Source organism: Macaca fascicularis, chromosome 16 (genome assembly GCF_037993035.2).
Source record: "Macaca fascicularis isolate 582-1 chromosome 16, T2T-MFA8v1.1".
NCBI lineage: Eukaryota > Metazoa > Chordata > Mammalia > Primates > Cercopithecidae > Macaca > Macaca fascicularis.
This window is the reverse complement of record NC_088390.1, coordinates 43,478,968-43,492,674: the sequence shown is the minus strand read 5'-3', so window position 1 is coordinate 43,492,674 and position 13,707 is coordinate 43,478,968. Positions and strand designations below refer to the sequence as shown.

Here is a 13,707-nt window from a genome sequence, read left to right as displayed (position 1 = left end):
TATTGCGTTTCAAGGCAGTATTTTTTCAGTTAAAGCCAAGAGAATAACTTCAGGATCCTCTGCCTTGGGACCCCTCTCGTTCAGCTGAAAACTCGATCCCTCCCTTTGCTGTAGGATGGTGCAAACCCCCAGTTGCCCTCACAATGCAGTAGGACTGCTCTCAGCATGGGAGTGGGCGTGGCCTTCGTCAGTTCCCTCCATCCAGCTGAGGCAGAAGACTCCACTGGTTACCTCACCCTGCTCAGAAACTCTAGCGTAGTAATTATAGGTGCCTTTGATTTGTAAAGAGAAATGGGAGATTAATTTATCAGTACATTATAAATGAAGTTAATTTGGTATAAAATCACTAAAAGATGTGGAATTGGACCAGGTATATAAGAAAGTCCTCATAGGGTGAAGGTTGCAGCTCACTGCTGAAGTTCTAAGGATTTTGATATGTCCAATGAGACATCAAAGGGTGAGATGATCAAAGGGTGATTATTAACTGCTGAGCTCTTAGTCCTGTGAACTTTATTCTAATTTATAAATTCCGTTCTTTATCTTCCCTTAAAGTAATAATGAACTTGTAAGGACTGAAATCTTACTTATGAAAAGACCTGCATTTTCTGCGATTTCCTGGTCTTGCTTCTCAGAGGGCAGTAGTAACTTTGACAGTTTTGAGGCAAATTCATACCTACCTGGGTTTTATTGCTGATATGTGATTTTTTTTTTTTAAGCGCTTTGCCTCTAGATGTTCTGACTTACATAAATAAAAGTTTATCATTTAACCAAGCACATATGATTCACATTTAATTTTTACCACTTACTCCTGGGAGATTTTAAAGTGTTATTTATATAAGCTGTTGCTCAAATTGCTTTCCAGTTCTCACTGAACAAGTTGAAATACAGTTGTGGACTTTTGAAAGTGTTTTATTGGATATTTCACACCCAAAGAGCATCTTGTACCACCAACAGTTTAGGATTCTTAGAGATTATTCCCTAGACTGTAGAAGTAAAGCACAGTCACATCGACCTGACCTTATTTTCCTTAATTCCTTTCTCTCTGCAGTCCCCCCCCCCCGCCCCCCACCGCCCACAATGAAATGTACATTTTGGTAGACTTTGAATGGCTAGATCCGTTGTGGTCCAATTGTATGACTTAAGCAACAAATGGACGACTCATGGAAGGACGGTTCTGGTCCCAATGGGGCTACTAATTTTCTGTGTAGAGTCTTTGGGAAAGCCTCTTAACCTGCGTTTACTTCTGAGTCTCCGGGAACCGTGACAGCAGAATGATACTGATCCGGGAGAGGCTGAGCAGTGCTCATGTGGCTTACGTGGGACAGGCGCCCGAACGTGCTGCCATAGGTCAGAGGGGGCAGAGTGGGGCAGATTTTCACATTGTATTAACTTAAGTTAGTTTTTAATGAGTTTAATCTTCAGTTTGCACTTTTTAAAAATGGTGTATACAGATCACCTGGGATCTTGTGAAGCTGCTGGAGCCGATTCAGTAGGTGTTGGCATAGAGCCTGCGTTCTGCAGTTCTTTCAGGCCTCCAGGTGGTATCCATGCTGCTGGGACTTGGGTCACACTTGTTGAGTAGTGAGGGCTGTAGAAGAAGGCTGTATTCTCCATTCCAATGGAGAAGAGCCCCCATTCCCAGTCTAAAACGGGAGGCTCTTTTTTTTTAGATGGAGTTTCTTGTCACTCAGGCTGGAGTACAATGGAGGGATCTTGGCTCACTGCAGCCTCCACCTCCCGGGTTCAAGTGATTCTCCTGCCTCAGCCTCCTAAGTAGCTGGGATTACAGGCACCCACCACCACGCCCGGCTAATTTTTGTAGAGACAGGGTTTTACCATGTTGGCCAGGCTGGTCATGAACTCGTGACCTCAGGCAGTCTGCCCGCCTCAGCCTCCCAAAGTGCTGGGATTATAGGAGTGAGCCACCATGCCTGGACAAGGGGGCTCTTGAAAGGCAAAAGTGGGAAGAGAAAAAGCATGGTATACTTTCTATAGAACAACTGCCCAAGAAACAGCTTAGGTTTTCAGTGCTATGGGCTGTGTTTACTTTGCTTGAATCCTGTTTGTGTTGCTGCAGCACCCAGTTCCCACCAGTTGTTTCGTTCACTCAATGGTAGTCCGTCTCTTACTGCTATTCAGTTGTTCTTGGATGTATATCTTGTATCATTGCTGTTAGATGATGAAATCCTAGCACAGGGGTAAGCCTTATGTTACCTGTATATCCCTGCTCTAGTTCCTATTGCTGCATCACACAGCTCTAAAATGCGTTGTAAAATAACTATTTGTTTTGTTTGTAAGTCCCTGGGTTTTTTTTTTCTTTTAAGACAGGGACTCGCTCTGTTCCTCAGGCTGGAGTGCAGTGGTGCAATCACAGCTGCCTGCAGCTTCGACCTCCTGGGCTCAAACAGTCCTTCTGCCCCTGCCTGCCATGTAGCTGGGACCACAGGTGCACATCACCACATCCAGCTTTTTTTTTTTTTTTTTTTTTTTTTTGTAGAGAGAGCATCTTCTCACGTTGCTTCAGTTGGTCTCGAACTCCTGGGCTCAAGCAATCCTTCTGCTTTGGCCTCCTAAAGTGCTGGAATTACAGGCTTGGGCCACTGCCCCTGGCCTAAAATGACTATTTGTATTGTACTCACAGATTCCTGTAGGTCAGGAATTTGGACCTCACTAGTAGGGACAACTTGCTTTTGCTTCACAATGTCTGAGGCCTCAGGTGGGAGATTCAAAGCCTGGGGGTGACTTGATGACTGGGAGCTGTAATCATAATAAAGTATCTCTACTCACATATCTAGTGGCTGAGCTTGAGTATCAGCTGGGGCCTCAGTTGGGATGTCAGCGAAATGCCCATGGCCTCTCCATGTGGTCATTCTGTTGGGCTAGTTTGGGCTTCCTCCCAGCATGGCAGCTGGGTTCCAAGGGCAAGTCCTAAGAGAACAAGGTAGCAGTGTGCGACATGTTTGTACTCTGGCCTCAGAAGCATCATTTCCACTGTAGTTTTTTGTTTGTTGTTTTAAAGACAGCGTCGTTCTGTCGCCCAGGCTAGAGTGCAGTGCAGTGGTGCCAGCATAGCCCCCTACAACCTCGAACTCCTGAGCTCAAGCGGTCGTCCTGCCTCAGCCTCCCAAACTGCTGAGATGACAAGCATGAGCCCCACGCCCAGCCTGTAGTGTATTCTTTTGGTTGAGGCCGTCTCAAAGGTTTCTCAGGGTTCAAATGAGGGGACATCAGCCCCACTGTTGGGTGGGAGGAGTGTCAAGATTACACTGTAAGGGCTGGCCACAGTGGCTCACGCTTGTAATCTTAGCACTCGGTGAGGCCGAGGTGGGCAGATTGTGTGAGCCCAGGAGTTTGAGACCAGCATGGGCAACATGGGGAAACCCTGTCTCTATAAAAAATACACAAATTAGCTGGCCATGGTGGCACACACCTGTGGTTCCAGCTACATGGGGAGGCTGAGGTGGGAGGATCACTTGAACCTGGGAGGCAGAGGTGGCAGTGAGCCAAAATCATATCACTGCACTGTAGCCTGGGCTACAGAGCGAGACCCTGTCTCAAAAACAAAACAAAAAACAAGGTTACACTGTAAGAATGCCATGTGAGATGGGAGATGCTGTGGCCATCTCTGGGGAATACATTCTGCAGCGGTCGCAACAACACTCAGCAGGGTGTTGGCCGCATAGCACAAACTCAGTGAAGGACTGTTGTGTGAATGAGTGGTAGGTAATTTAAGCACCAAGGTGGGTGAGGACCAGATACAAGAATTCAATTCCAGATGTGAACACATTACCCCATGGTACCGAGATAAATTCAGACCTTCCACCTTTTACAGTTATTGCTGGTCTCTTCTTGCTATCTCTACTCTGTTTCCAACATGGAGAATCTGTGAATTGATCACGTGGAACTGAACTTCTTCAGATCTTTGCATCTGTGTCATGATGCTGGCATGGTTTTTCCTGCTTATCTAGTGGACTGCCCCTCTCCTCCTTGGGCTGTGGCATATTCTCTACCCAGCAGCTGGCTAGTATCTTACAATGATTGGGCTGGGTGCGGTGGCTCACGCCTGTAATCCCAGCACTCCGGGAGGCCAAGGCGGGCAGGTCACCTGAGGTCAGGAGTTTGAGACCAGCCTGGCCAACATGGCGAAACCCCCCGTCTCTACTAAAAATACAAAAATTAGCCAGGCATGTGGCATAGTCCCAGCTACTCAGGAGACTGAGGCGGGAGAATCACTTGAATCCGGGACGTGGAGGTTGCAGGGAGCCGAGATCACATCACTGCACTCCAGCCTGGGTGACAGAGCAAGACTCCATCTCAAAAAACAAAACAAAACGAAACAAAAAAACAATGATCAGCTTCTGTTAACCTCAGCAAATGCAGTGTGAACGAGCGCTGGTCCATCTGCGGACATCGAGGTGGCTGGTCTGGTCACACCTACATAGGCAGCTGCTCTATGGCTGTGTGTCACACTGAGGGACTATCTGTGGCTGAACCGGAGTGTGACTCTCAGTCTTTAGCTTTATGTATCTTGTCTGTATTTATCCTCATCTCAGAACACTATCATATCAGTTAATTAATACAGTGAGAAAAGCAAAAACGACCCCTCCTCTAAAGTAAGTAGAAAATGTTGAGATGTTTTATCACAATTGCCAAAGCTTTCCAGGTGACGGAACAATTTGTGAGTATCTTTTACTTCGTTTTACTTTAATATGTATATATGAGACAGGGTCACTCTGGCTGGAGTGCAGTGGCACACTCATGGCTCACTGCAGCCTCGACTTCCCAGACTCAAGTGACCCCCTCATCTCAGCCCCCTGAGTAGCTGGGATTATAGGCGCATGCCACCATGCCCGGTTAACTTTTAAAATTTTTTTTGTAGAGACCGGGTCTCATTCTGTTGTCCCGGTTGGTCTTAAACTCTTGGGTTTAAGGAGTTCTCCTGCCTCGGCCTCCCAAAATGCTGTGATTACAGTTGTGAGCCACTGTGCCTGGCTGAAATTTTACTTATTTTTTGTGACACAGTCTCGCTCTGTTAACCAGGCTAGAGTGCAGTGGCACAGTCTTGGCTCACTGCAGTCTCTGCCTCCTGGGTTCAAGTGATTCTAGTGCCTCAGCCTCCCGAGTAGCTGGGATTCCAGGTGCATACCACTATGCCCAGCTGGTTTTTGTATTTTTAGTAGAGACAGGGTTTCACCATGTTGGCCCAGCTGGTTTTTGAGTGTTTTGGTAAAAATGGGGTTTCGCCATGTTGCCCAGGCTGGTCTCTAACTCCTGAGCTTAAAGTGATACAACCACCTTGGCCTCCCAAAGTGCTAGGATTGTCATTTTCATTCCTAAAACAGAAATGTGGGCCAGACTTGGTGGCTCACCCCTGTAATCCCAGGATCTTTCAAGTCTGAAGATCAAGGCTCTAGTGACCTAAGATTGTGCCACTGTACTCCAGCCTGGGCAACAGAGACTCGGTCTCAAAACAAAAAGAACTAGATAGACATTTACTTTATTAGAAGGAGAAAATGTGATTACATAAGCTTTTTGAATATAAAAAGGTAACAGTGTAGGCCTCTCCAGTATATACTCTGACCCTCTGAAATTCCTAAAGCTGAAAGTATTTTAGTGAGAGCATTTTACACAGTCATCTGAAGCACTGTTGTGTCCATTTTCTGCTGTTGATTGAACATGAAAAGAAAAGCCGTAGATAGAATTTCAGTTAACTGCTGATTCTGGTGGTTGTCGTCATTTTTAAAAAAAAAAGAAAAGTAACCTCCATGGCACTAGGATGGATGCTTTCTCTGATTAGGCCGTGACCCCATGTAGCAATTCTGAGTATCAGGTACCACCGCTGCAGGTACGGATGCCAGTGCTGACCACAAGGCTACAAGGCTGATGCCCACATCTCAGGAGCTCTGCAGTGCAGGGAGCAATCAGGTGTTATTAATATTAGTGTATGCATTACTGAGATTAGAGGCCCACTGGGAAGACACTCATCTTTTATTTTGTTCAGTACTTAGTGTTCGATGCTTATTATCCAGAAAGACCAGCATCATCTCCAAGAAGACATTGCTTATAGCTGGTTAAGAACAAACCAGGCCGGGCACAGTGGCTCAAGCCTGTAATCCTAGCACTTTGGGAGGCTGAGGTGAGTGGATCACCCTGAGGTCAGGAGTTCAAGACCAGTCTGGGCAACATGGCAAAACTAAAAAATACAAAAAATTAGCTGGGCATGGTGGCACACACCTATAAGCCCAGCTACCCAGGAGGCTGAGGCAGGAGGATCACTTGAACTCAGGAGGCCGAGGTTGCAGTGAGCAGAGATCGCTCCATTGCACTGTAGTCTGGGTGACAGAGTGAGACTCCATCTCTCCCGCTCCCCCCCCTGAAAAAAACCCCAAAAAACCGCTGGGGTTGGTCTAGGACAGCTCTTCCTTTCTGTATTTCACTCCACCCTACCCCCTCCCCCCAGCCACGAAAACATGTTTTTCCTCCAAGAAGCACGCGCCACTACTAGAGCATCTTGGGAAGGCCAAGTTGAACACGGTAGACAGTGATGTGGTCATTCTTTTTTTTTTTTTTTGAGACGGAGTCTCGCTCTGTCGCCCAGACTGGAGTGCAGTGGCGCGATCTCCACTCACTGCAAGCTCCGCCTTCCCGGGTTCCCGCCATTCTCCTGCCTCAGCCTCCCGAGTAGCTGGGACTACAGGCGCCCGCCACCGCACCCGGCTAATTTTTTGTATTTTTAGTAGAGACGGGGTTTCACCGTGTTAGTCAGGATGGTCTCGATCTCCTGACCTCGTGATCCACCCATCTCGGCCTCCCAAAGTGCTGGGATTACAGGCGTGAGCCACCGCGCCCGGCCTGATGTGGTCATTCTTAAGCATTCTTCCTGGTCATCTTCGTCCCAGAGACCGTTGCCCTGCAGGAGGATGGCATGTTCACTCTGAGAGCGCCATGCAATCTGTGATCCCTTCAACTACGGGTCAGACTCTGCCACCGTATCTCCTTTCCCTGTCTTCTAGGACACATTTACTGAGGAGATTTCCATGCACCTGTGATGTCATACCCATGGGTTTTTTATTTTTTTACCATCCGGTTCTACTGATCTTAGAACTGGATGACTCTAGGGCTTCTTGTAGCGCCTACTGTGGGGCTGCTCCTTGCTGAGGTCCACCCTCTGCAGCCAGGGGGACATTTTGTGTACCAAATGGTGCACCAGGATGTGGCAGTAGTTGCCTGTTCTGGCACTAGGGGAAACGAGCAGCTCAGCTCATCTGGGCTTAGCCTTTCTGTAAGTAGCACGGAAACACTTTCTGAGGCAGATCCACACCCCCTTGCGTGTGTGGCAGGCGCTGGCTGGAGGTGTGGAGTGCCGCAGGCAGGTAATGAGAACACAGCCACGACGCAGTCACCGCAGAGAAGCAGTGTGTGGACTTGAGCTAGAAATCCGGACACCTTGCATCTTCTCCTGGTTTCACTTCTTAAGTTGAAATCTCTTACCCTTTCTGAACCGTGTAGTTTCCAACCTGTCGAGGGTTCAGGAGTGTTTGTCAGAGGAGCATCTATAGCGTCTGTGCCCTCTGCATGCCCTCTGGCGGAAGTTGTTTTCCTGAAACTTGGGACCAGCTTTGGCATTTTAAGCAGGTTTGTTGGCAGAGAGATGGACTAGCAGCAGGGAGGGAGCAACCTGTCTGTCTCACTTGGATTCTGCCCCGAGGGCTCACAATCTGTTTTCCCTACAGCACCAAGTACCCTAGCACCACTCAGGAAACGTGAGTTAACAGAATCAGCCCGGCTTTCACAGGGAACCTGGGCTCCTTTGCCTCAGGAAGGCAAGTGGCTTCCTAGACAGCATAATTTGGGAGGATGCATCACTCTGCCACCCAGGCTGGAGTGCAGTGGCGCGATCTCGGCTCACTGCAGTCTCTGCCTCCGGGGTTCAAGCGAATCTCTTGGCTCAGCCTCCCTAGTAGCTGGGATTATAGGCATGTGCCACTATGCCTGGCTAATTTTTGTATTTTTAGTAGAAACGGGGTTTCACCATGTTGCCCAGGCTGGTCTCAGGTGATCTGCCCACCTTGGCCTCCCAAAGTGCTAGGGTTATAGGCGTGAGCCACCACGTCCACAGCCAAGCCTCTCTTAATTAGACAATGACTAGATAACCTACTTGGAAATTTGATTAGCATCTTCCAGATTTTCCACAATGAGGAACGTCATCCCCAGCAGCCTAAAGGCCTAATTTTGTGTTTATTACCACAGTGACTTTGCTTTTTAAACCAGTAGGATTCTGCCAGGGAAGACTGGGAAGTGGCAGGAGACCCTGCTGTGCTGTAGGAAGGATGTTCTCAGAGTTTCTGCCCTGTTCGTATTTTACATCCAGCGCACATGCGCGCAGTTTCCTTATGGGACTGTGTCCTCGTTCCTCCCCAGGCTGTCATTTCACCTGGGGACTGCTCTGTGTACTCTCGTAGCATTAACCAGTCACGGCATGTGGGCTCCCAAAGCAGGGCCTGGTCTCGGGTGAGGAGGCAGCTCCCTTCAGAGAAGGGCAGTGTCCAGGAGGGACTTGTGAGCTGTTAGCACCAGCATGCTTGGTGCCTCAGTCTTGCCGGGGAAGTGTGGACAGAGCCACAGCACTCACCTCTGCAGTAGTTCTCGAGCGTGCCCCCGACCCACAGCCTCACCTCCGAAGGGCAGCTCTTCCAGCCCCACTCTAGAGGGGTGGAATCAGAAGCTGGGGAAGGGTCCAGCAGTCTGTGCGCACAGCCCTCTGAGGGATTCTGAGGCATGCTCAGGTTTGAGAGCCCCTGCATTATAATGATAGAAATAGTTGTAAATGGAGCCAGGCACAGTGGCTCATGCCTGTAATTCCAGCACTTTGGGAGGCCAAGGTAGGTGGATCACTTGAGCTCAGGAGATCGAGACCAGCCTGGCCAACACGGCAAAACTCCGTCTCTACTAAAAGTACAAAAAACAGCTGTGCATGGTGGTGCACGTCTGTAATCCCAGCTACTCAGGAGGCTGAGGCAGGAGAATCTCTTCAACTCGGGAGGTGGAGGTTGCAGTGAGCTGAGATTGCACCACTGCACTCCAGCCTGGGCAACAGCGTGAGACTCCGTCTCAAAAAAAAAAAAAAAAAAAAAAAATATATATATATATATATATACACACACACACACACACACACATATATATATAATTTTTTATGTTTCTTTTTAAAAACGATTTTAAAATGTTGAACATACGTGAGACCACAACCTATCCGCGAAATGTCCGGCACTGTGAGGACACAGCACGGACTCGAGTCTCTTCGTGCACCATCAGCCAGCCCGGCAGCGGGAAGACCTGGGCGCCAGACCTTCACTCCTGGGTGTTGAACCGAGAGAGGAGAGCATATGTCTGCACAAAGACCTGCACGTGGATGCTCATAGCAGCTGTACTCACAATAGCTTTAAACTAGAGACAACCCAGGTTCATGAGTAGGTGAATGGATAAGCAAATTGTGGTGTTTCTACACAGCAGAGTACTGTCAGCAGTAAGAAGTGAACTGTTGATAACCCACTGTCATGGGTGAATGTCTAAGTTATGCTGAGTGAAAGAAGCCAGACCCAAAAAACCCCCATATATATATATATATGTTGTGTGTGTGTATGTTGATTTAGTTTTTGAGACAGAGTCTTGCTCTGTTGCCCAGGCTGGAGTACAGTGGTGCAGTTTCGGCTCCACTGCAACCTCCGCCGCCTCCTGGGTTCTAGTGATTCTCCTGCCTCAGCCACCCGAGTAGCTGGGATTACAGGTGTGTGCCAACATGCCCGGATAATGTTGGTATTTTTAGTAGAGACCTAGGTTTCTCCACATTGGCCAGGCTCGTCTCGAACTCCTGGCCTCACCTCAGCCTCCCAAAGTGTTGGGATTACAGGTGTGAGCCACCACGCTTGGCCTATATGTATTTATATAGGAAAAGGCCATAAATGTAAAAGTCTAGAGTGCAAACAGTGACAAGAAAGATCAGTGGTTGCTTGGGAATGGGGTAAAGCGCAAGAAAGGGTTGGATTATTAAAAAACATGAGGACATTTTGAGCGGGATGATGGATGTGTTTATTATGTCCTGGTGTCTCCATTGTGTACATATGTCAAAACTCATCAGGTTATGTACTTTTTCAAGTTGTATAGCAGTTTATATGTCAAGTACACCTCAACAGAGCTGTAAAAAAAAACCACAACAGGTCTGACAGTTACCTGGGAAAGGCAGGAGAACAGGTGGTAGAAGAACACATTTTTTATGACCTTCATGATATTTCTATAACATAAATGAATAAAATAGGGCCAACATGGAAAAGAAAACCAAATGAAGGAAAATGTCAAATTGCCATCCTGAACACCAGCACCGCCTACTAGTTAGCGTTCCTGCCTGCAGCCGCATCCGCGGTCCTGCTCCTCATGAAGCCATCCTCACTGCCATGTCCTGGCCGCGCCTGTCCTTAGCTTCCTGGTGCACACCGTCCTGCACCTTGTGTTCAGGCACGGGGCAGCTTGGCTCACCCTGGCGGCACCCGACCTGTCCGTTCTCCCACCGCGGTGCCGCCCAGGTCTTCCCGCTGCCAGGCTGGCTGATGGTGCATGGAACAGACTCGAGTCTGTGTTGTGTCCTCAGCGTGCCGGACATTTCGCGGATAGGTTGTGGTCTCTGAATCTCCTCCTCGCAAGAGATTTGTCATGTGTTATTGCCAAAACTCTATTTGTCACACCGCGGGTTATGTGTCATTAACAAAAAAGCTGGGACTTAGGCTGGTGTTTCTTACTGGTGCAGCCTTTAAATGCACACCTGGAAATGTTCAGCGCACCTTCCTCCGCATCCTGGCTCTATTCCATCAAACCCGAGGTCGTAGGGAAAGCCCGCGAGGACTTCTTTGGAACTTCCTGACTGGCTTTGTCCTTGCCTCCTTGTCTTCCCGCAGATCTGATTTGTGTCCACTGTCACCAGTACTGCTCACTTAGGACTTTCTGGATCCAGACCCAGCTGCAGCGCACACGGGACTCCTGAGGAAGTGAGTACCCCAGCACGCTCTGCCCGTTGCACCCGGGGAGGCTGTCGTCTGACTGAAATCCCTGCAGGCTTCCCGACAGTCCCCTGGGTGTGGGCAGGCACACCTGCCACTTGGCACAGGTGATAAAGCATTGTGATTTTTTTTTTTTGGTGAGAGGAACAGCTGTATCTAAAATCTCAGGAAACTGAGAACTTCCTTTTCTGCTCTTACTAATACATATATTGACATTTAATAGCAAACACTGGAATAATGGGAGGATAGCGATGTTCAGACGTTAAAAGCCAGTGGGATTCATCGTGGAGCTCAGAATTAAATGGCAGAGGAAGGTGAAGTTATTTAGCCACACGCAAGGTCAGGTCAGGTGAAATGCTCATTTAACTTACAGAAACGAACTTTGAAGACCATGGCCTTCAAATTGCCTGGGATTATTTCCATGGAAATGTCACCGTGTTTACATTGTCACAGAATGATAGGAAATAGTTTTTGGTTTGGGTTTCTTTTGTTTTTGTTTTGAGACAGAGTCTCGCTGTCACCCAGGCTGGAGTGCAGTGGCGCGATCTCAGCTAGCTGCAACCTCCGCCTCCCGGGCTCAAGCGAGTCTCTTCCCTCAGCCTCCCGAGTAGCTGGGATTACAGGCGCCTGTCACCATGCCCAGCTAATTTTTGTATTTTTAGTAGAGACAGGTTTCCCAATGTTGGCCAGGCTGGTCTCGAACTCCTGCCCTCAGGTGATCCATCTGCCTCAGCCTCCCAAGTGCTGGGATTACAGGCATGAGCTACCTCGCCTGGCCTTTTTTCTTTTTTCTTTTTTGTTTGAGACTGGGTCTCCCTGTTGCCTAGGTTGCAGTGTGGTGGTGCAGCCTTGACCTCCCGGGCTCAAGAGATCTGCCCACCTCAGTCTCCTGAGTAGCTGGGACTACAGGCATGCACTACCACCCAGCTAATTAAAAAAAAAAGGTTTTTTTTTTGTTTTTTTTTTTTTTTTTGGAGAGATGGGGTCTTACTGTGTTGCCTAGGTGGGTCTTGAACTCCTGGGCTTAAGCAGTCCTCCCACCTCAGCCTCCCAAAGTGCTGGGATTACAGGCATGAGCCAACATGCCCAGCTTCCACCCACATATATATATATATTTTTTTTTTTTGGACAGTCACCAGAGAGCTGGATTTTACATTGATTTTACATGTTTGTGTCCTAGGTGACTTTTCCTGTTAATTGATAGAAAACGATTTGCCTGTATCCGTGAAAGATTGTACTGTATTATAAAAAAGCTCTAATCTTCCCATGTGACAAACGTGACAGAAGGCTGTGATGAATCAGTAGCATTTAAAGTACTGACACATACCTGTATTTTGCAGGAAGGAGACTGTGATTTTGGATTCCTTGGTGGAGGAAAATCAAACACTCTGGTCTTGCCCCCAACGATGCAAGTGTGACTGCTGGCGTCTTCATGAGCTCCAGAGGTCACAGCACACTACCAAGGACTCTCATGGCCCCTCGGATGATTTCCGAGGGAGACTTAGGAGGCATTGCTCAAATCACCTCCTCTCTATTCCTGGGCAGAGGCAGTGTGGCCTCCAATCGGCACCTCCTCCAGGCTCGTGGCATCACCTGCATTGTTAATGCTACCATTGAGATCCCTAATTTCAACTGGCCCCAATTTGAGTATGTTAAAGTGCCTCTGGCTGACATGCCGCACGCCCCCATTGGACTGTACTTTGACACCGTGGCTGACAAGATCCACAGTGTGAGCAGGAAGCACGGGGCCACCCTGGTGCACTGTGCTGCCGGGGTGAGCCGCTCAGCCACGCTCTGTATCGCCTACCTGATGAAATTCCACAACGTGTGCCTGCTGGAGGCGTACAACTGGGTGAAAGCCCGGCGACCTGTCATCAGGCCCAACGTAGGCTTCTGGAGGCAGCTGATAGACTACGAGCGCCAGCTCTTTGGGAAGTCGACAGTTAAAATGGTACAGACACCTTACGGCATAGTTCCCGACGTCTATGAGAAGGAGTCCCGACACCTGATGCCTTACTGGGGGATTTAGTGCCACCGAAGCCTGCGTCAGCAGCCCGAGTGGGACCAGTGTCTGCTCCCCGCCGTCTGCTCCCTCTCCACTGTCTTCTCAAATGGCTGACTTCTGGTTCTCCCTGAAGTGTTTTTTACACTGGGTGTTCAAATTTATTTTAAGAGAGAGGGAGGGAGGGGACATAAAGGGAATGCATACATTGCTAGTCACATTTTTAAAATTAACATTTTGGAATAGTGTTTATGAAAATCTTTAGCTTTTAATCATTTTTATCAATTTGAACAGTTTAATAAACTGTTTGGTTCTGCTCTCTTCTGAATCTCATGCCTTTGGCACCTTGGTAGGTGCAGGAGGAGCTCAGTGCAAAAATCACTTTGGGGCCTCATTAACCCTTTAGAGACAAGCTTCGCCCCAGGCTGCTGACCAGACAGATGCTTAGGGAAGGTTGATACCAGCTTCAGTCTCTACTGGATTAGCCCTACTCTTTCCTTTCCCCTCTATTATTTAGTGACTCTGTAAGTTAAATACACCCTTATTATTTAGCTGTTAAGTAACTATAATGAAATCTGCTGCAAAAACTCTTGGAATCCATGTGCCCAGGATTATATTAGCATTATTTTTAATAAATCTATATGCTTAACATTA

At 48.1% G+C, this 13,707-nt stretch overlaps 1 protein-coding gene across 7 annotated transcripts in view; it reads left to right on the top strand.

Moving 5' to 3' along the window:
• Positions 1–13,707, top strand: part of DUSP14 (dual specificity phosphatase 14) — a 23,350-nt gene extending 9,643 nt beyond the window's left edge. For 6 of the 7 annotated variants that reach the window (XM_015437793.4, XM_074019056.1, XM_015437794.4 and 3 more), the window contains 2 exons: positions 10,950–11,039; positions 12,392–13,707. In XM_015437793.4, coding sequence (XP_015293279.1) covers positions 12,484–13,080 — 597 coding nt within the window. In that variant the 5' untranslated portion in view covers positions 10,950–11,039; positions 12,392–12,483 and the 3' untranslated portion in view covers positions 13,081–13,707. Of the gene's footprint in view, positions 1–10,949; positions 11,159–12,391 lie in introns of all 7 variants that reach the window. The other variant, XM_015437795.4, reaches the window with a different exon arrangement.